We start from the raw sequence: 23,061 nt of genomic DNA on the forward strand, positions 1-23,061 counted from the left end.
GGCTCTATCCTCCATGAGCTTATATAGGCCAGGTCTGCACTATAAACCTATATATGTATAACTGCTCAGGAGTGTGAAAAATCCACAACTGAATGGTATAATTATACCATCCTAACCTCACATTTAGACAGTGCTGTGTCAAGGTTAGGGATGTTAATGGTTAATGAGGTACCTGGGGAGCAGCTCCCTGCCAGCAGCCCTGTTTAATCAGTTAACCAGTTAAACTTTCCCATTTAGTTGACCAGTTAAATGTTGTTTTACATCCCTAGTCAAGGTACCATCGCTCAGGGAGATGACTGACTACACTGCCATGAAAGCTTCTTCCATTGGCATAGGAGCATCTTTTAAATTGCTATAACAGGGCAGCACCACTGGAGTACTGTATGTGAAGCCACTACAGGAAGTCCCCAACTTGTGTTCCAAAAGTTCATTTGTAAATTAGTTGTCTGGAACTCAGAGTACATTTTCCTATAGAAACAAGGCTATAAATGGTAATTAGGTTGCCAGGCTAGCCTGTAGAAGCCTATTAACCCATAATGTAGCTGAAATATTGTATACTTGCAGTGAAAAATAGTAGTTGTAGTTTTTATTTAACCTTGAGTGCTGGGCGCCCTTTTTCCTCCCTCCATGCATGGCCATGGGCCCAGCTAGTTAACTGGTAAGCATCACCCAGTAACAGGTTAACCACTGGCATGGCTAGTGCCTGTAGTTCTTTTTTTGAAAACTGTTGGTGTCAGCCAGTAACTGAGTGTCAGTTTGTGTTGTGTGAAGAAATGCTTCCTTATGTTTGAAATTAACAGATTTTAAAACATTAGGTGGTTCCTAGTTCCTGTGTTATGTGAATTAAATAACATTTTCCTTATTCCCTTTCCATATATCATTTATGATTTTTATAGTCTTCTGTCCTATCCTCTTTAGTAGTCTCTTCCAAGATGAAAAATCCCAGTTGTCTTAATCTCTCCTCATGTGACCGCTCTTCTGCATCCTTAATCACTTTGGTTTCCTTTCTGTATACCTTTTCCAGTACCAATATATCTTTTTGGAAGTGGGGTGTTAAGACAAATATAATAACACTATATAAATCCATGACTTTATATAGTGCCATTATTATATTTTGGACTTTTATTATTCATCCTTTCCTAATGGTTCCTAACGTGGTTAGCCCTTTTTTTGGGGGGAGGGGGGCTGCTGTTGCACACTGAGTAGATGCTTTCAGTGAACTATCTACAGTGACTCCAAGGTCTTGAGTGGTAACAGATAATTTATGCCCCCTTTTTTTGTGTCTATATTGTTTTCCATTGCATGTTACTTTATTAACACTGAATTTTTATCTGATACTGTTGTCCAGTAACCTAGTTTAGTAAAAACCCTCTAACTCTTGAGTCCAGTTTTGGACTTAAAATTTGCAGGTAAATATCTTGAGTAATTTTGTATCACCTCACTCTTTACACCTTTTTTCCCAAATCATTAACACTGTTCCCAGTGTAGATCTGGAATGGGAATGCAGGAAAAGTTTCAGTTTGTCTCTCTGGTAAAAATTGATCAATTAGTCATGTTCTTTGATTTGTCTTTTAACCAGCTACTCTATCACATCTTCCTGCTTTTTTTGGGGGGGAGGGAAGTGTGTGTGTGTGTGTGTGTGTGTGTGTGTGTGTGTGTGTGAATACATTGGAATAGGTAGGAGTACAACTCACCTTAGCTGTCTTCATGAGCAGTGAGTGAACTGATAGTTTGGGGAGGCACCATTGTGGCTGCTGGTCCTGGCTCTCCCAGCCCCAGCACTGCAGGGGCTGTCAGGCAGCATGCCCCCAGCCTTGCTGGCTTTGGAGTGCCATGGGGCTTCCAGGCAACATGGCCACAGGAGAGCCAAATGTAGGAGGGGTTCTGCCAGAGTATGGGTGGTCCACACCTGTCTGTTGGGGAAGGCTTTGTTTGGGATTATACTGAACTTGAAAGGTAACAGATAAGAAACTGAAGTTCCAAAACTTGTTGTATGTTAATGCTCACTGGATTGTATCCAGCCAGGCAGTATATTTTTGGCTAGCAGTGTCTTTTGTGCAAAGAACACAAATATCTATTAGTAACATTCTGACTTCTGTTTGTACAGCTAATTGTGACTGTATGAAACTGCATAAAATATTAGGTTATGTCTTTTAGTAGCTTACATAGTCCACAGTTGAATATGTTGTGTGGGGATTTGTTCAGTCTTGCCTTTTTTGACCTTCATATGAACCATGAGGGTTTTTAAAATGGACTATACTATTTTTCTTTTATGGGACTGCCTTTATGTATTAAAGCCACACCTAGTTTTGAACATCTAATTTATTGCATCTCTCATTATTTGACTGAATTTCAGGGATCATCGCTTTTTTTGAGGTTGAAAAGATGTAGTGGGATACTAACGGTTACTTATCATTTTATGCTTGTTGACTTCATTTTCTTACTGGCTACTCTATTTTGTGAGTCTGTCACTGAGCAGAATTAATAGTTCTTATTCAGCATTAGTTAAGCTTTAGCTAAACCTCATTCAGGACTTGGTGTAGAAGTGTGAGAGAGAAGACCCCCTCAAATTTGTTAGACACCATGCAAATGATTTGTCTTCACTAATCATTAAGTGCTCAGACTTCATGGCATTGCAAGTATCAATGATTGCAAACCAAAAATCAATTTCACGTGTGCAGTCTGGCTACTATAATGTGGGTGCATTATTGGGTGGATAACTGTTCTCAGAGTAGGTGTGAGTGGTTCAGTCATGCTGGAAGGGCATAACAAGTGAGGTTCCTGATGTCTGTTTTGGGACGGGTTCTGTTAGATATCATCATCAACTATTTAGATGATGGCATAGAAAGTATGCTTATTAAGTTTGTGGATGATACCAAGCTGGGAGGGGTTGCAACTGCTTTGGAGGATAGGGTCAAAATTCAAAATGATTTGGACAAACTAGAGAAATGATCTGAGGTAAATATGATGAAGTTTAATAAGGACAAATGCAAAGTACTCCATTTAGGAAGAAATAATCCATTTCTCATACAGAGTGAGAAGTGACTGTCTAGAAAGGAATCCTACAGAGTGATCTAGGGGTCATAGTGAACCACAAGCTAAATATGAGTCAACAGTGTGATGCTGTTGCAAAAAAAGCAAACATGATTCTGGGATGCACTAACAGGAGTCTCAGACACGAGAAGTCATTCTTCCATTTTTACTCTGCGCTGGTTAGGCCTCAGTTGGAGTATTGTGTCCAGTTCTGGGCACCATATTTCAAGAAAGATGTGGAGAAACTGAAGAAGGTTCAGGGGAAGAGCAACAAAAACGATTAAAGGTTTAGAAAACAGGAGCTATGAGGGAAGACTGCCTCAGACATATTAGTAAATTGTGAAACCTGTGCTGCTATTTGACTTGCTTGTTAGAAGCCTATGACTTAGTTTTAATCTTTTGTAAGTAAACGTTTCTTGGCCTTGCATCCAAAGGGCAGATGATGGCATTGTCATTACATGGGCAGAGCTGATAAGCAATCTACAGTGTCACTTGTGTGAAAGTTGAGGGCAGAATATGGCTGCAAATGAGCAATGAACTGAAGGTCTTTCCTTAAACTATTAGAAGTCATATTTTGTCATAGATATCCTGAGTACCAAGGGTAAGAAGAGCACAGTCACTATCAACTTAGCTTTGAGTAATCCTTTGTGGTATCTGAGTGCTCACAAATGCATTTGGCTTTTTCACTCAGTATTGTGCTATTTGCTTGAAAGCTCTGTAGTAGGAATGTGAATGGTTAACCAGTAAGTATGACCCTTATTGGGTGGTACTTAACCAGTTACAGCTAGCCAATGGGGGGCAGGAGAAGCCACAACAGGGCCTGTCTGGTTAAGCAGCTAACCAGTTGAAATAACATTTAACTAGTTAACTGATTAAACAGGATTGTACATCCCTACTCTGCAGACAGAATTTCTCCATCACAAACAGATATAATAGTCCAGGCTTTTTCAAACCCATGTGCTCTACCTCAACCTTCAAGGGCCATGTCTTTAGGTAATGAGTAATTCAGTCTCTGTGCCCACCCATGGTTTCTGGTCTATTGAGTCGCATAACATTTATAGAGGCAGTTGTGTGGCCCAGCACTTCTCAAATAGAAATTCTTCTATTAAAACTTCAGTTAATCTTCAACTGAAGCTTTTTGGGTATTAAAATACATCTATTAGAAGAAACAGACTAGAAACTAGAGTGAAAATGGATTATCTGAGTGGGCTCAATATCATAGCAGAGCTATAGCTATAACGGTTCACTTCTTTGAATGCTCTTATCTTCTCCAGATCTAAATGCCTCAACACGGGGGCTTTGTCTACATGTGCAGAATGCGACCACTGGTCATGGTGCCAGCACTAGAAGACAGGCTCCTAGCACTGGGAGCTATGTCCCTCAAAGATGGTTTTCCTAAAGTGCTAGGAGAGCATTCCAAACTGGCAAGTTACTTCACTGAAACTTTCTGTGCTTAGGGGATTGATACTTTTTTCACACCTTTTGAGTGAGTTTCAGTGCCATAACTTACCAATGTAGACAAGCCATATGCTAAGGGCCAAACTTTTGCCCTCAGCCATAAGCTACATCTAGTGTTATGCATGATATTTCCATTGAAGTATTCAGAGGGCTGTACTGTAAAAACAATTCTAGAGCCTTCCCTTTCATTTATCTTCCCTGCTCCTTCCCCCATTCCCCCCCCCCCAAAAAAAAAACCTGTCATATCCATACACACTTATGGGAAACAACTCTATTCTACAGAGTGGCTGAATGGACTATTTGGAGAATCTGAGAGAATGGTAAATGATCTTTCAGCAGACTTCCCAAGTAGCTTTCTCGATTTCATAGTTTTAGGTTCAAGGAAGCTGTTCTTCCAGAGCATGCACCTTGGTGACCTTAAGTCATGTTCTGATACTCTGTTCTCCCCCACAATGGTCAGAATAGAAAACTGGATTTCCATGATGTCTCCTCCTTTAATGGGGTCTTTAATATTGGTGTATTTTCAACAGCATGCATGTGAATTACAAAAATTATACCTTCCTTTCGCCTTCATTGGAGGAAGGTAACCTCTTCAGCCTGGAAGCAGTCTTTCTTTCTTTAATATATGAAAATTTTATTTAAAAAACTGCAAGTAGAATTGCAGAATAAAAAAGCAGATGAGCAGCAAATAACAAGCTATTATAATTGTTACTCCAAGATCCAACAGCATGGCTTAAGGCAAGGCTACTCAACTTTGGAAGCATCAATGGCTACAATTATACTTGCAGCACACACGGAAGGCCGTAACTTAAGTGTGGTTGCATATGCTTATAAATATATATGCAAGTAGCTACTTTCACATTGACGAGCATGAATGCAAAGATTTAAGGCGAAACCACACATGCAGGCCCTATTTAAGTCAGTTCTGCTGATGCTAATAAAATCCAATATTTACCCAATTTCCACCCATATGACAGCACTTTTAATGAGCAATGACAGTCCAGGAATTTAACTACTAAAACGCATATCAACAGAAGACCATTATATTGACTCTCCATTGTGGAGCATGTTCCCCGTGGAGGCCATGTTTAAAGGATCCCACCCATGGGCCGTGTGTCGAGCCCTGTGTAAATCCAAACTGTGCTGTGGGCCGCATGCAGCCTGCGGGTCACGTGTTGAGTAGCCCTGGCTTAAGGCAATCATATCACTTACTATAGACCCTGTGTTTTTACAGTGTACATAAAATGAAACTAGTAAGTAGGATGGGAAGGAAAGCTTTTGTTCAAAAGCATGCTCATATTGTTACCCTCAGTTTACTCCTCCACAGCTTTCTCATTTATTTTATCCACCTGCTGCTGTTGGTTTTATGATACACTTTTTGACACGGGCTTACTAGAAGCTTGGTTAATGCCCTAGCACAATGAGAACCAGATCCCTGATTCGGGTCCCTCTCCATTGATATGCTTAGCAGATAATGTAATACACTGAGGAAACTTTTTTTCTTGTATGTCTGCACCACACAGCTTTCAGCAACAAAATTGTCAACACAGCCTTGTCACTAAAAGTCTGCATGTATGAATGCTGTTGACACTTTGCCGACAAAATACTACTTCTCCCACCCTGCAACCTGAATGGCTTTCGCATTGTGGAAGGAACATGCTCCTGCTGCAAAAGCAGCATTCACACTTGCATTTGCTACAGCAAAATTTTTGTCCTTTTGGGAGGTGGTGTTTAAACACCTGTAAGTGATCAACAAAATGTGTGTTGTTCTAGTATAAACAGTCCCTTTATTCCAAGGACAGGCAGATTGAATCAGTGCTTCTAAACTGGCTAAAAGATAAAATGGATATTGGATTAAAAAGGGATAACACACTTGCTGACTGTAGCCTCTTATAAATTGTGAATTCATCAGGCAGTTCAATAACATTTAGTATTGAGGTGTCTTGTGTAACAGACCTACACGTGTAACATAATTGATCAAAACTTGCTTTTCCTGTAAACTGTATGATAAGAATGTGTACCTTGGATTACATCTTTGATAAAGGTAAAGCAATTCTATCCTGAGATGCCATGTGTTGCTACTACATTAGAATAAAAATTCAAAGTTCTTGAAAAGCAATAAAACTTAAATATAGAGTAGTAATTAAAAGATGCTTCAAAATGAAAATCTTTTGGTTTGTTCAAATGAAAATCTGTACAGTTCGGCTTTTTGGGTTTTGAACCAGTTAAAATTTCTGGGGCCTAAACAATAGCGCATCTGAGGTTTTTTGTGGTCTTTTTAAACTACAAATCTGTATGTGTTGCACTCAGTCTCAGGATTTACATTCCTCTTATAGAACGTACATGTTTTGTTCTAAACAGACTTAGTCTGTTGCAAGCAACTTATTTTCCATTGTTAAACATATCACATCTTTATTGTGTAAATGGCTTTTGTTTGTTCAGCGTCTTGTTTTTGCTAGCACTGCATAAAACTTTTTATGGCAACACTTCCACGGGAGTCTGATTTAAAGCATATGTAGAGGGAGGGGAACCCCATGAAACAGCTTCACACTGTGGGGAGAGTCAAGCTTCCTCACTGCCTTTCTGGTTATTCTGTTGCACACTCTTGTGTGCATGCACCCTAAAGGCCTATATGAGACTGCCCTACTAGCTTGCATAACGTTTATTTTTAAGATAAGCTGAGATCTGCAGGTAGATTGGGGAAGAATCCCTACTGAACGGGAGAATCTCACTGAAGATGACTTAAACTTGTCAGTTTAAGCCTACGCTGGCACTTTACAACACTAACTTTCTGGCTCAGGAGTGTGAAAAAACACCACCCCAGTGCAGCAAGTTAGTGCTGTAAAGCACTAGTGTGAATCAGGCTACAGCACTGGGAGCTGCGTTCTCAGCACTGTTAGCTACTCTCCTCTCACAGAGGTGGCTTATATAGAGCACTGGGAGTTTACATAGAGTGCTGCTATGATTTGCCAGTTTATCCTTTGGTGTAGAAACTGTATAGTTTGGCCAACATACATGGCAGAGGGGCATGATACATGCCATCAAGTGCCAGCAATGCCCCTCTGCCTTGTAGATTGGCTAAACTGAACAGTCTGTACACCCAAAGGATAAATGGACACAAATCAGACATCAGGAATGGTAATACATAAAATCTGTAGGGGAACACTTTAAACTCCCTGCACTTTCAGTAATGAGTTTGAAAGTAGCAATCCTTCTACAAAAGAGAAATTCAATACTCTAGGATTCAATAAGGATCTCAACTAGTTAATGCTTTACAAAGGTAATTTCCCCCTCGGTGGATATTCATTTTTCCACACGGAACACTGTGATTGACCCACTTTCACCCTGACTTGATTAGCTTAATTAACTCAAGCAACTTCTTCCTTGTATATACACTGGAGTGGAAGTTACAGAAACATGAGTATCTGATGAAGTGAGTTTTACCCACATAAATGTTACCCTCCGTGGTTGTGTCTACACTGCTAGGTTAATTTGAAGCAAGTTATTTTGAGATATGCTTCTTCCTCTTCAGAAGCAGGAGTTATTTTGGTAGTGGGACTGCTCATCTGTTTCAAAATAGGGGGCGTTATTTTGAAATAACTCTGTGTAGACATGCCCTAAGGTGCTACAGGACTCCTCATTAATTCCTCAAAATTGAGAGCTCACAGCTACACATGATACTGCTCAAGTCAGCTGAAAAGGCTGTGGAAGAACTCAAGGAGTCCCAATCTGATGCAGCAATCTGCTCCACCTTCTCACCACACTGCATTATGTGATACATAACCACAGTACACTGCTCACACTGTCCGTAATGATGCCCCCAATGTGGACATGATCTGTGGCTAGAGGGAGCAAATGTGGACGCTCTGATTTTCTTTTGTTTGTCTTTTTTGTTGACTTTTGGATGTTGGCATAAGTTTTGTCAACAAAACTTGGTAAAATAGACAAGGCCTAAATGTTTTCCAACACACTCCTTTATAGATGTGTAAGAATCTCTGGGTACATCTAAACTACTTTTTTAAAATGATATGCAAATTCTGTGGGAATTTGCATATCTTCGGATCTCGCTTTCGAAAGAGGATCTTTCAAAAGTGAAAGTAGTCTGGATGCGTTTTTTGGGAAAACCCCCTTTTCGAGAAACTGTGTAAACCTCATTTTTTAAGGATGAACAGTTTTTTGAAAAGGCGGTTTTCCCAAAAAAACTGCATCCAGACTACTTTCACTTTTGAAAGAGCCTTTTTTGAAAATAGAACGTAGTCTAGACATTGCCTTCTATAAAAAGGTGTGTAACAGAAATGTGGCATTGACTATGGAACAGAAGTAGAATGTCATTTGGAGCCATCAGTTTTGTTCTATTTACTCAGTTTAAATGCGTCTATGATAATGATGGTCAGATCCCTGTACAGCAGCATTATTTTTCATTGTGGGCAGAGGAGTTTGTCAGAATCAGCACAAGCCTCTGATAGCTGCCTGCACAGGGAAACCGCCAACAAATTAATGCTGAAATAGTGGATGTAAGGATTCACCAGGGATAAAAGGGGAAAATGTAATTATCAGGAACACAGTCTCTGGTGTTCTGAGACCTGAAATATAGCGTGTTCTAAACATTCCTTTTATCTTACTAAATTTCTAAAATCTTAATCAAAAAAGGTTTCCAAATTACAAGGTGCAGTGGCCAGGGTGTGTGTGTATATATTTTAAGATCTTACTGCTCTAACGTTTTGGTCTCTTGGGCATCCCTTGCATTCATCCTACCATCACTGAAAATCTCTTGAAGCTTATGGCCTTGATCTTTGGTTTAATGTTTAACATATAATCTTATGCATGCAAACAATCTTGTTGATGCTACTATTAGATGCATGAGGTTATTAATGGATGTAAGTGTTTTTAAGGAAGGGGACCTAATTTTCTAAAGACTACTTTTTTTTATCTCTCTTCTGATTCTGCTGCAAGTTATTCTAAAGCAAAATCCCAAAGATAGTGATGTACAAAGACTTTGGCATAAGTTTAGCACCAGCCGTATTGATTTCAGCTCAACTCAAAAATAGCATAGTAATAAAATATTAAATGGAAATCGACAAAATTGATTAATTTGAGTCTTAGTGTTTGACTAAATAGGATGGGGGCAGAATGCATTGTTTGGCATCTCACTGGTTTAATGCTGGATTAGAATTTGTGTATATGGCTGAATATCTCATCTCACAACTGTCATCTAAATAAAATGCAAGGTAAAAATACTCTGAAGGAGAGGCTTGTCTATATGTGTACCCATTGCAAATTTCTAGTTTTAAAAAAAGCTCTAAAAGGGTCTGGCTCTTTGAGTTTGATAAACACTTAATTCCTGTCTCAGACTTGACACCCATATTGTTGGTTAGAAACACAGTGCAAAAACCACTGTAGAATCACAATAGCACTTCTTCCCCTAAAGAAAGCAGTAAGATAGGAAAGCATGAAACAAATCAATGTTCTAACACCAGCTCCTTCAGCCTTCCTCTGGAAGCTTTCTGGAAAAGATGGATTTTGCCTCATCCAGGCTTACACCCTAGAGTTTAGTGAATTTCTTCTGCTGTGATGGCTGGGGTGAATTTCAGTCACAAGGTCTTATTGGAGAATGTTCTGCTGATAGCAGCTCCCTTGTGCTGTAATGTCTCTGGGATACTCTTGCTGGTATTGAGTGTAATAGAATCTTGCAAGGACAGAAGTGTATATGGCTAGGCTAGGATCACTTTAGTTCAAATCAAATACGTGAATTGTAGTCTGTTCGGATTGTGGAGGAATGTGGTCACATTCAAATCCTAGTTGCCTCCCTTGACCCACCATTATCACCTCAATTTTACTGATACATTCTAGCCCTAGTCTGAGCATCTTGCAATTTCTGGGCAAAAGTAGTTTATCAAGCTAATGGTAAGAGCTGTGATCAGAGTACTCTGTCTAGTAGACCTTTTTCTGTAAACTTCAGTATTTAGCAGGGCTACTTTAAATGGCTGAGGTGAGCCAATGCTGGTAGCTTGTTTGCAATGGGAAAATAGACTCATAAGGGAAGGGATTGGCTCTTATTTTGCATGCCAAGGTGTGACAGTGTGCGGATAAACTTATTTGCAAGGCTCTGGAGAGGATTCCTTCAGGAAGCTTTGGGGTGTTTCGGAAGTGTGAGATGCCTGGAGGGGCAAATCACCAGTGAGAGTCTTGTGCAACTTACCACCTGTGTGGATCTATTACTGTGCTGTCATCAGTGACTTTTGGATTAGGCAGAGGTGATAAATTGTCAGGATGCCTGGATTAGCTTTTGGATTTACAGATTAGGTGGGATGTACTGAAGGAATTTTTTTTATTGGAAGCGAGCATTTTCTGCGTTTGAGCCAGGAAGGAAAAGAAATATCATCTTTGGAGCTGATGACTAAAATATCCAGAGCCTGATGTCGTGAGCCAACTCTGAGTCTATGGTATCGATCAGCCACCCTTCTGTGATGCAGACCAAGATGTGCTTTGGTAATAGTCTGACACTTTACCTGTCAGTGTATTCAGCTTACCTCTTTGATTACCCAACATCTTTTTTTGTCTTTGAAGTGTACCTATAGTAGCAGCATAAATCAGTTGTTAATGACATACCAATATTCTATAAATTTCTCTCTAAAATGAGTAAACAGCAAATGTTATCAGAGCTGAGCAGGCATCTCTCTGAGCAAGAAAAGATGATTGCATTGCAGTATTTTGCAACAAAGCATGATAGATGGTTAAAAAAAAGTCTCATTGTTTACTGGCTCCGCGAAGTCATCCTTGTAGCTTTCAGCAAAGTCTCTAGCTTTCTTTCTTTGGCAGAGTGAAGCCACAATGTGACGTGGTTGTAAGCTTCCTTATTGTTAATGGCTTTAGCTTCCATTTAAAGTCGGGGTGGGTACAGATTGTGGGCTGAATCTGGCCCACCAAGCCGCTGGAACCCTCAGGCACAGAGCAGCCCCACCTTGCTTTAAACAGCTGGCTGCTCACTGTGGCTCTTTGTTCCAGGTGCTGGGGAGAGGAGGCTTCACGTGCTGCCCCAGCCCTAGCACAATCTCTCAGCTCATATTGGCCAGTTTCTGAGAGATTGTGCTGGGTGCGGAGGCAGTGTGCAAAGCATCTCCCACACTCTGGCACCCAAAGCAGAGAGCCACAGGGAGCAGCCAGCCATTTTGAGCAGACTGGGAGTTTTGCCTTGGGGTCCTGCAAGGCTGTTGGCTGGGAGCTGGCTAGATAAGTACCTCCCAGCCACAGTCTGTTTGTGGCACTGCAACCCCTCCTTCCATCTAACTCCCTGCCCCTGGTCACCACCCCCTCCTGCAGGTTATCATGCAAACCCTCTGTACCCTTCCTCTCCCAAGTCACACTTCCCTCCCAGGCCCTGCACCCTCTCCTATACCTTTTCCCCAGGCCAGAATCTTCTCCTGCACTCCTGTTCCCTACCCCTACCTCCCTTCTGCACCCGATCTCCATCCCATATGCTATAACCCCCCATAGAAAAGTGCAGCCCTTGAACATTTACCAACATCATGGAGTGGCCCCCTCATCAAAATTATTTCCCACCCCTGGTTTAAAGCAATACGTGGGTGAAAGCTTTCTCAAAGTGTATTTAAGTATTGGGGCACTATTAAATACTCCAGGAACTTTGCTATGCCATCTAAACTGTTACCCTCACAAGTCTTTGTTCTATGATTCCATTCTCTTCCAGGCTAGTCATCTTTGTCTTTTTACTGTATATTTTAGAAATATGCATCTGTCTGTCTGAATTCATTTTGTTCAAGAACACTCTTACCCGGTAAGAGCTAGGACCTCCAAATTTGGTATCCTAACTTAAAGTAAGGTCAGGGTTTATGCAAGGACAATGGGATGTGCCTGGAGTGTGATTGCTTCTCATAAAATGGAAAGTGAGGGGTCTGGTAAGAGGAACAATTATACTGTAGAATGACCACTGGGGGGCAGCAAGGGGTCAGATGGGGACCAAGACAGCTGTAACCCTAATGGGACTGCAGGGGAAAAGGGAATGGCTATAGACAATATACTTATCAGACCTCCTTGGTCCGGCACCCTTGGGACCTGACCAGTCCCAAACAAGGGAATTTGCTGGACCAGTGGAGGTCCCCTGTCACCGGCCTCCCAGGCACCTGCTGGCTCTGCTTCTGGCCTCAGATGGCTGAGGGCAGGGGGGCTAGCTGTTCTGCCAGCCTTGGCTGGACCCGTCAACCCTAGGACTTCCAGCTATGGCGCTCTCCAAGCCAATTGAGTCCCCTGCCATTGGTGGCTCCTGCAGAGCTGCTCCTTACAATGATGTGCTATTAGAATCCTAAGTTCTCCCTAAGTAGCACAGGGAGCCGCTCTGTACAAACCATTGGCATTCCCTGCTCCACTTGAGCCCCTGCTGCAGGGCTCCCAACTGCATCCCGGGATTCCTCACACCCCCTGAGCCCTCTGGTGCTGTGCTTCCTGTGTTGCCTGAGCCCCTCTACTCACCACTGGCCTCCCTGCCCTTGGGTGCTCTGGTCCAGGAACATCTATGGTTCTGCTAGACCACAGATGTTGTTGGGCCAGACAGTCCCAGTTTAGCAAGGTACAGCCTGTATTTCAAAGAGCTTGTGCATCTATTTGTCTGTGTGTCAGTCCCCAAGCTGGGGGACATGCAGCCCATCCTCAGCTGTGCCTGCTGCAGCAGATAGGTACAGGCGCTTCTCAGCTGGCTCCAAGCTGCTGAAGAGAAGGTTGTGGTTGTCCTGTCTCCGAGGCAACCTGCAAACTGAACCCCTCATCCTCCGCTACACCTCAGAGCAATGATTTAAATGAAGAAAAAAAACTTACTTGAGTTAAGGACCTGAGCAACACTGGGTAAATCTTCTAGTTGCTTTTACTGAAACTCAGATGATGCTTAAAACCAGGAATACGTGTCATAGAAACTTATGTGCATCCTGTTGTCTGTATACCCGACTGCCTTCAGTTTTCACTTCAGTGCAGCATGTTAGTTAATAAGAAAGGACTCTGGCCCACCTTTGAAATGACCACATATTTGCATTTGTTCTGCTCAGAGGATGTTGGGAAGATTCCTATAATCTTATCAATGATGAAGGTGCTGAAAGATCAGTCACTAACTGTAGCTGAACTGTAAGTGTTTGGACAGACAGATGGAACTATGTAGATGCAAGTAATACCAGATATTAAACATGGAAGCTGTAAGTAATAGAATAAATTACTCCACACTAGTTCAAACTGGTCATGACTGAAAGGAATGGACTATGCAGGGAGAAACTGGCACTAGGGAACAATGAGCTGCATTGTAGCAGTTGAAGTAGCAATTGTGGGCGTTTGTTTTTGTATTGGAATAGATAGCTGTGTGCATGTTTCAGACTTCTCTCTGCAGTTGAAGGCCAACTTTTATAGTATTACGCTTTCCTTGGTGGTCATCTTATATTGAATACCAAGTATCACAAGTCAAACAATCCCCTATTTTGATTCCTACTACAACTCCCTGTAGTTGTAGCTTTACGAAAGTTCACAAGGCACACTAGGCTTGGAGCTGGCTGCAACACTTTAGTTAAATACTATCTTTCTAGATCAAAATAAATCTCTAAGAACTTTTATTCCAAAAGGTGAAGCTGATTTTGGTAAACATTTTGCAAAAACTTTGACTTTTCATAGGTGATTAAAGAAAAGCATATAAGAGCAGTTCTAACTTTGGTGAAATATGCATGCTTAAAATTCATTTTAAATGTTGTAACAATATTTCTTAGCTACAAAAATTGAAACTGGAGAACAGCTCACCTTAAATTGCAACACTAAACTTGTGCAATGGATTAATTTTATTCAATAGCATGCAGTCTATTGGGATAGTATTTCTCAAACAGCTGTGGGGTGAAATGCAGAACCTGCAAGTTGAAGAGCTGATTGTCAGAAGCAGTCTTGAGGTGGATAGCTGAGAAGAGTTGATTGAAGATGGGACAATTGAGGAACAGGAGGTTTTTAAAAAAAGCTTTTTCTAAAGCCTGGCAGGTATACATGTGTAAGCGGGGGAATGGTCCTGCTATTGTGGGGTACTTTCCTGGCTTCTATACAACCCTGGTGAAATGGACCAGCAAAAGCATCTGAGTCCCCACTCCCACTTCCTTTACCCCACAGCCTCCCTGATCCTGAGGGCTCCCCTTCCACTCTCCTGAGTAGCAGAGTCCTCGAAACCCCAACAAGGCTGGGCCCAGGTTTCCTGGGGCTTAATCCCCGACCTTGTAGTCACATGGGGTAGGGAATAGGGTATCCCCACTCCGGGGTGCTCTCTTCTCACTGGATGCTTTCTTGGCCCAGTGATCATTTCATACAGTTCAAGCAAATACAATTTATTAAACATCAGCTGATTAAAGAGAAAAGAATAAGAAAAAATGAGTGGTTAAATGAGAACACACAGTCTTGCTCTGTAGCATGGGGACATCACAAACAGCAGTCTGCAGAGTGTAAGGACAGTTCACAGTCTGTTCCTTATAGATCCTAGCTGTGCTGCAGGGAGGCTGCAGGCTGGACACACTTGCTCTGACCGTGACCACACGGCCTCAGGCTCTAGGTAGCAAGACCGCAGTGACGGACCGGGCTGGTCTGGGCACATCTGAGGGCGTCTGCTTAGGGCGAATTGCTCAAATCCGGGGCTCCTTATAGCCCCCTGACTGGTGACCTCTCCAAACAGGCCACAAACCAGTCCCACCGAGCGCTTCAGCTGCCTGCCTGAAGCCTCACTAGCAAAACCCCTCCGACACCCCAGCAATAGCCGTGCCCCAGATTGCCCCGGGCCTCATACACCGGTGGAGGGGGAGGTGTCTTAGAACCCAATCCCATCTACCCCGAACAAGTTCTGTCCGGTTCCAAGAAACCAGCCAGAAATCCCTGGTCGATTTGCCCTCTGGACCTTACCCACAAATCACGCTGGGCCAATCCTTTAGCATCTAACAACTAAAGGTTTATTACCACAATAAAGAAAAGCATAAGAGTAAGGTTGTTAAAGGATAGTACATTACATGCATCAAATCTCCCAGTTCTTGATGCAGGCTCTAGCAGAGATGTTACAGCTGCTGGTTTAAAAGTCCTTGTTGCGCATCCTAGGATCAGGATGGGTCCACAGGTCTTTCTGGCTCTTCGATCCCTGCATTGCTGCCTCTGGGACGAAGTGCTGAGCTGAAGACCAAAATGGAGTCCACCACATGGCCTCTTTATACATTCTTCCTGGCCTCTTCTTGGCTGCAGCAGGTCACCTGGCCAGCGGCCTATCCCTGCTGGCAGCTCTCAGCTGTCCGCCCTCATGCTTTAGGTGTGTCCTTGGCCCATGGAGTGCCATTGTCCCACAGAGCCCCGCTAATTAGCATGTCCATAGGCTGGGTGGGCTCTGCCCAATGCTCAACCACATTCAGAGAAATATTCAGTATCCACACAGATTAGATTCCTAACTATACACACAGACATTATATACTCACATAAATAGCATATACAGGACCAGCAGACAGTAAGCTCCTATTCAACACCCCACATGGCCCCCTTTTATATCATTTTTTAGGCCAATTCTTGAAGAGTTGATGATTTATGCTCCGTGCTGCATTGAACTCCAGACCTGTAGATGTTTTTAAATTCTGGGCTCTGCCTGAGTATCTTCACACTTGACTAAACTGATATGTTCAGAGCCTGTACTTGATGTTAAGCTTGATTTTTTTTTTCTCCCTTTTCTCCCCCATCCCCTTCCTTTACTTTGGATTTTTAATCCCTGAGACGGATTCAATTTTCAATTTCTATCTACATTAAGTTGAATAATCTAATTTTCCCCTCGCTTTGTTTACTTACTTAACTGCTGTCCTAATGATACAAGAATTACAGAGGGAGAAGCTTTTTTTATTCTAGTATAAGACCTTTAAATATTTGTGTAAGTGTTCAGCAGCTGTTAAACCTGACACTTTATGGAAGACAGTTGTTGCTGAAAAGCTGGTTATTTTTCAGAAATAATTCACTTTTGGGTTATGGTACTTGTTGCTCAATTATGAGTAACAGTCCATAAATGGCCAAGCAGACTAAAGGACTGTAAAAGAGCTGTTTTAAGATCCTGATTCTACCAGTAAGAGAGCAGACTGAATTACTGGGCTGCTTATTGGAACACATGGCATGGAAGCTTTACCTAATGTCGTCCTTTGATGCCGTGGGAATCTTTTCACAACATTTAGTAGAGGATTAGATTGTATTAGCTTAATTACTTTGGTACAGTTTTCAAAAGTACAGAAGTTCTATTTGACACAGGCACTTAGAAGCCTAAATCACTTTTGAAAATGGGAGTTGGTAAAAATTTCCAAAAAGCACCCATCTTTTATCACTATGGTGGGATAAAGCCAGGAAGTAGCAACTTTAACATTTCATCTACCTGAGAAATTTAATATTCTTTCTATTTAAACAGGCAAAATTTAAGGGAATCATTTAACTTATTTTGTTAAAATACCCCAAGTGAAGTTTTGCATTAAATCTTTTTTATAAATTGTGAGCACAGCTGACTTCAAACATGCTACCTTGTTTGAGGCCCAAGGATTGTAGCACGTGATGTCAAAAGTAAGCTTCGCTATAAACAAAAATGAAACTGGCTTAATCCACTTTAAATGTTCAAGCAGTCATTTGATGCAAAAAGCATGAAGGCAAGTAAATTACATGTATAAAATTGTTTTAGAATCTTTGCTAATGTTGGTACATGAGCAATTTTTGCTTACAAAATAAGCTGAAATTGAGTCACTACAACTGTTCCAATGCTGTTTCTGTTAACAGTGTGAGAGAACTAGGAAGGCTGTGATGGGGGATGTAAAGAGAACAGAGGGAAAGGAGGTGGTTGGAGAAGCTGAATGCCTTTACACTGGGGATCAGGAGGAAAAGCAGAGCAGGGAAGAGAAGGTTGAAGACTGAAGCAGTCTTTGGATTGGAGGGAAGGCAGCGGGTGGAAGGCTTGTTGAGGTGAGGGAGGCTCTGGGAGAGGTTCAAGTGTAAATCTTCCCTCCCTTTCTTTCCTTGTAGGGGAATAGTACAGGGAAGAGGAGGAGGGTTAGTAAAAATGTTACTGTTTTCATGTTAGTAGCTCACGAAGTTCAGAAGAGAGTGACACTAGCACCATCTACATCCATATCTTCTTCCCTCTTCCTTTCCTCTCCTTTTTCTCTTGTCAGTTTGTGGCTGTTCTGTGCACAGTTTGATGTGGTGATAGGAATATTACATTGGAGACAAATCAGCCAGCCTCACTTTTCCTCCTTTCTTCTAATCTGTTTTGCTTCCTTAACTAACTTGCAAACAGAAATCCTAGGGGTAAACATTCTCCAATTTTTAAAATGTTAATTATTTACACCAGTGTAACTTACAGCTGCTTAGAAATGCAATTCAATTTATACCAGTTATCCCACATTAGAGTAGAACAGTAGAAGTGGCTTATTGCATGTGGATACAGGTTAAACACTAGAACAGGCTTTTTATCCTGGCTACAAACAAATCGGGGAAACGTTTAAAATTTAGTAATTCTTTGGAACATCAGCCAGATAGTTGTGTTGAATTCAGTTGCAGAATTCTGATTTATATGAAACGTAATCTTCTTTTCCGCAGAGACTTTTCAAGAGTTTAAAAAATGCTGTGACAAAAAAAATCATGTGATGGGAACAAAATTATCCTATAATATCACTCTTTTAATCCACAAGTAACAGCTGCTTCAGTTCTTATTGTAAATAGCTGGTTCAAAGACAAACTAAAACCTCATCTCTTCCAAGAATGTGTGGCTCAAAGCTATTTCAGAGGATAGATTCTATTCATGTATGTATCTACTTATAGGTGAGGAATTTGAAACTGGAGCATGAGCAGGAGAAAAACAAGATCTTGTCAGAAGCACTAGAGACCCTAGCCACTGAACACCATGAATTAGAACAGTCTCTTGTTAAAGGATCACCACCTCTAAGCATCCTTAGTGAGGAACAGTTCTATGATGCTGTTTCAGGTAAGCAAATAACATCCAGTACTTAAACATGTGGCAAATGTGTGTATATATTTGTTTCTTCCAAAAATGGGAGGGGCCCAGATAATCAAATTGTATCATAGGACACCAGTATGGAACAGTACTTCAACTTTTGCTTTACTGCAGCAGGGTTTCTTACGTACTCAGTTAAATATGTGCGTTTATATCTCCTGAACTTGGGCCTGGTATGTGAAAACATGCATGTGACATGTTTCCATCTACCAGATGCAAAGGTGCAACATCTTGATCATAGCAAGGCTGATCACCAGAATAGCTGTTCCCTCAAGTTTTTTCTGTCAAGTAAAATTTAAGGATGTTCTGTAAAGATACAAGCTAAGAAACTTACCGCTGACATTGATTCAGAAAACTTTGCTTTCTTTACAATGTTTCATTATGGATTGGGTTAAGGATTATCTTCGGCCATGAGCTGGAAGATGGCACCTCGCAAACATGCAAATTCTCCTTCTCCTTCCCCAAACTGAAATGTCTGTACCGCAACAAATATTTTAATGCAAATTTTTAATTAAAAGTACCTGAGACCATGGCATCTGTGCCTCCCTCGTTCTATTTCACTGAAAATAAAGAATGTTAGTTTTTTTTCCTCTCGGGCATAAGGGTGTGGGATGTGTGCATGTATTTTTATCTTTCCCTATGAACACTTTCTCAAGTCTTTAAAATATATTTCAAGTCTGAATTCTAATCTGAACATTAAGATTTGAACTCCATCTAAGTTCTCCAAGCAGTGAGTTTATTGATTAGGAGCCTACTGCTGAAAACACAGTAGTGGACACCTACCTATTAGTCTAGGGCAGATCTATAACAATGGGTATGCTACACAAGGATCAACCAATACTGGTACAGTTCACTACCACAGGCTAATGGGACTCAGGCTTTGGGGCTGAAAAATCACTGTGTAATCTGGGTTAAGCTAAAGCAGAGGTCCCCAAATTATGAGGCCTTCCCCTTGGGGGGGGACATGGAGAAATATTATGGGGGATGGGTCAGCCCCCATAGTGGGGGAGAGAGTGCCATCCAACTCTGCTCCTGACCTTTGGGCTCTGGCTGCCAACCTCAGTGTTAGCCTTCCTACTCTTGTTCATGCGTGATCCTCTCCCACTTCCCCCCCGCAGCTTCTGCTCTACTCTTGGCTCCTTGGTGGACACGGACAAGGGTAAAGACGGGCACAAGATAAAAAGTGTAGGGACCACTGGGCAAGAGCCTGAGCTCTGGTACCCCATGAGTGGAAGGTTACAGAGCTCTGGCTCCAACTTGGACCTGGACATCTACACATCAGTTTTTAACCCCATAGCTTGGCCATGCTGAGGTCTATTATTCTTGCGTGGACATACCTATTGTGGTAGCTTATAAGTCTCATTCTGAGTCGAATGTCATTAAATTTTATTCCTTGGCCCTGAAGAACTTCAAATGTCCTGGGAAGTGTTCTGTGACTTAGAATAGAAATAAGAAGCAGTGGTATTTGTTTTTCATCAGATCCATGTTGGTTGCTCAAGGAGTCTTTCCTAAGTAATGTTTTGGAAGTAGATCCGTAGGGCTTATCTTTGGCTAAAGGGAAAATTAAGTCCTTTATTGATGATGGTGGCAGCAGGGATACAAATATAATGAACAATGGAAATTAATTTTTAAATTTATATCTTTGGCTAATGCACCCTCTAAGTTCTGTCTACATTTCATACTTTTAAAAAAGGGGATTGTCAGACAGGATTTCCTATGGTTGAACTGCAGGAATTGTATGAAGCTGAAAAATACAATTTTCTGATTTTCAGAATTCCAGTCTAGCCATAGATTAAGGCAAGAAGGGGCCCAGCCCCTGCCAGAGCTCTTACCCCCATGCACCCAACCCTCAGTCCCAGTCTGGCACCCCCTCCCATACCCTGAAACCCTCCCACAATACTCCATACACATTTTATGTGCACCAGTATGGAGGCCAGTGTGTGTCATTGCTATAATGGTGCACATAACAAAACTCATTCCACACCTGGATACGAAAAATTAGAGGGAAGACTACTAGAGACCCAAATTAAAATCTGTGGGCCTTACTACACAGACACTTTGCAATTCACAACATTTACAAGTGAAAGTCAGTGTTCTAATCTTAGGTTTGTACATATACTCTGTACTGCTTTTAGAAATACATTGATCTGTGCTTGTCTATAATTCATAACATCTAGTGGTATAGCAAGGAAGGCCAGTAATTGTTGTCTGTTGCATCAGATTTTTAAAGGAGCTCTGACCTTCACAAAACTAAATTCCTCATTTAGTATGTTTTGACATTTGAATATATTAAATGGTGCTTATTGTAAGTGCGAACTCTCTGCTGACAGAGGCCTTGTCCAGAAAACTAACCCAAATTAGCTAACTGAGTGAGTTTCAAGTAGGTTGAACTGCATAAAACTTATGTGGACATCCTTATTCAGAATTGACGTGGCCTAAATTCAGTTCTATGTAACGAATGTTGGAAGTAAGAGTATAAAATTGAGTTAAGGTCATTTTATTGATGCAAGACAGAATCCATAAGGGGTTTAATGTGATTACTCCACTTCATATCTTTAGTTAATCTGGATTAATTTTCCTGTATGTCCCTTGTGCAGACAAGCTGTCAGACTGAGCTCAGCATTGAATGAGAGGGTTAATATTGTTTGGGGATAAAACTTTCCAAGGGTTAATGGTATTTTGTCTAGTGAGATGGATTACATGGATAAGCTTTGGGAGGCTCATTCAAACTTCAGGAGGTGCATTCAAATGGAGTCTAATTGTGGAAGTTCTATAATCACTAGCCAGTTTCTTCACTGCAGACATTAATTTAGTAGGTAAAAATCGAGTATGAGTCCAAAGTAAGCCAGCCTATACCTCTCAAATCAAAACTTCCTAAGATTAGTAAGCCTGATTTTGGTAAAACTAAAACTCTTCTGATTTGGCCCATCTTTTCATGTAGTGTTAAGACCAGACCTAGAGCTGAAACATGGTTTTAACGACGTTTATGCAAAATGCTAGTGTGCTGCTTTTACACTGCTGTTAAAAGATCCATATGGCTAGCTATAAGCACCTTTATGATGTAGCTGTATGTTAAATCTGTACACTAATCCCTCCATTTGCAGCTTTAGTTAACTTGAACAATTGATCTTTGGTCAACAGCTTCCTGCTTAGGAGATGTGAGTTTGTCCCCAAGTTAATGTTTTTGTTGCTTTGGTTTGGTGGTGGTCTAGTGTCTGGTCTCCGTTTTATTCTTTCCTTGTACATATTTGTGTGTTGTCATGTTAGTCAGGCATGTTTATTCTCTGAATTCACCCCCCCCCCCCTTGCCCGCAAGACAGCACTTTATATACAGGTACAACAAATCACACCTCACTGCTGACGTCAGGTTACCACCCTCTGATGTTGTCCGGTTACCACCCATCACCCTGTATCCTGGGTTGATTAGATCATCTCTATCCATCATGTTGTCATTTTAGATCCTTTCTTGAACCTGGGCCTGTATCAGAGGAGTGGGTGCCAAGGTCTTTTTTTAACCGGAGCTGGCCTAAGCCATTCGTGCACCCTGGGCTCCGGGAGCACGGCGCCACCCACGGGAGTGCGGCACATGCGCAGCCCCGGCGCATGGCTCCACCGGGCACGAGGCGCATGCACGGCCCCGCCCCCGGTGCCCAGCGCATGCGCAGCAGTCCTGCACAGCGCCCCCTACAATGGAGCACCCTGGGCGGTAGTCCGATCAGCCTGTAGCTTGGGCTGGCTCTGTTTTTAACTAGTGGTATTATGTGATTTCAACTTATGATCAGTACCAGTTATTGCTCTGCAGTCGATACTTATCACCAGTTAGTGTTTTGCGCGCTCAGCCCTGTTCATGCCAAGTTCTGTGAGCAGGGGCCTGCCTCTTGTTCACACCTTAGCTTTGCTTTGTTAGCCAAGTTTTGTCCATTGTTAGCTGGGCCTCAGGCCTCTGACCAGGCCTGTGCTGCATGGGCTTATGTTTTAGGCCTTCATCTTATTACGCCACCTCCTGCAGGAAGCTGGAACTGGCACTGTAATCTTGAGAGGGAGAGGGAGGGTAACGGGGCTGGAGGGAGCTTGGGCCAGCAGGAAGCCCAGGGTGTACCCTGAGGAGGGGTTGGGGGGGGGGGAGGGAACCCCGAGCTATGGCCAGTGCTTCTGTCTCCGCATAGGCTGGGAAGGTGGGAGTGATACAAAGTGATGGGATTACGTCACTGTCTTCTCACAGGAAACTTTTGGAAATGTTTGTATGTACCTTGCCCCTAAGGGGGCTGCGTTCACATACCCCTGAGGGGTTGAATGTTAAGATAGCCTTGTAAGTGACCAGTAGTGCAAACTGTGTACATATGACAAGCGAGTTTCTCTTCTCTTTTCCTCTCTGGGGTCTTATGGCATTTCACAAGTGTATTGTCTAGTGGAATGTATTGGAGACCTTTTTATTATTATTATTATTTTATTTCAGAGGTGGAGAAACAGCCACAGAGCAGAGGCTTTTATAGATGTGGTTTTCACAAATAGGAAAGTGGGAGGTTGCTTCAGTGCAAATGAGA

The 23,061-nt window shown here is 42.0% G+C and overlaps 1 protein-coding gene across 11 annotated transcripts in view; it reads left to right on the forward strand.

Moving 5' to 3' along the window:
- LOC102447841 (oxysterol-binding protein-related protein 1) overlaps nucleotides 1-23,061 on the forward strand; it is a 118,484-nt gene that overhangs the window by 63,159 nt on the left and 32,264 nt on the right. For all 11 annotated transcript variants that reach the window (XM_075920842.1, XM_075920843.1, XM_075920833.1 and 8 more), the window contains one exon: nucleotides 18,325-18,487. In XM_075920842.1, coding sequence (XP_075776957.1) covers nucleotides 18,325-18,487 — 163 coding nt within the window. The remainder of the gene's footprint in view (nucleotides 1-18,324; nucleotides 18,488-23,061) is intronic.

The sequence above is a fragment of the Pelodiscus sinensis genome, chromosome 2 (genome assembly GCF_049634645.1).
Source record: "Pelodiscus sinensis isolate JC-2024 chromosome 2, ASM4963464v1, whole genome shotgun sequence".
NCBI lineage: Eukaryota > Metazoa > Chordata > Testudines > Trionychidae > Pelodiscus > Pelodiscus sinensis.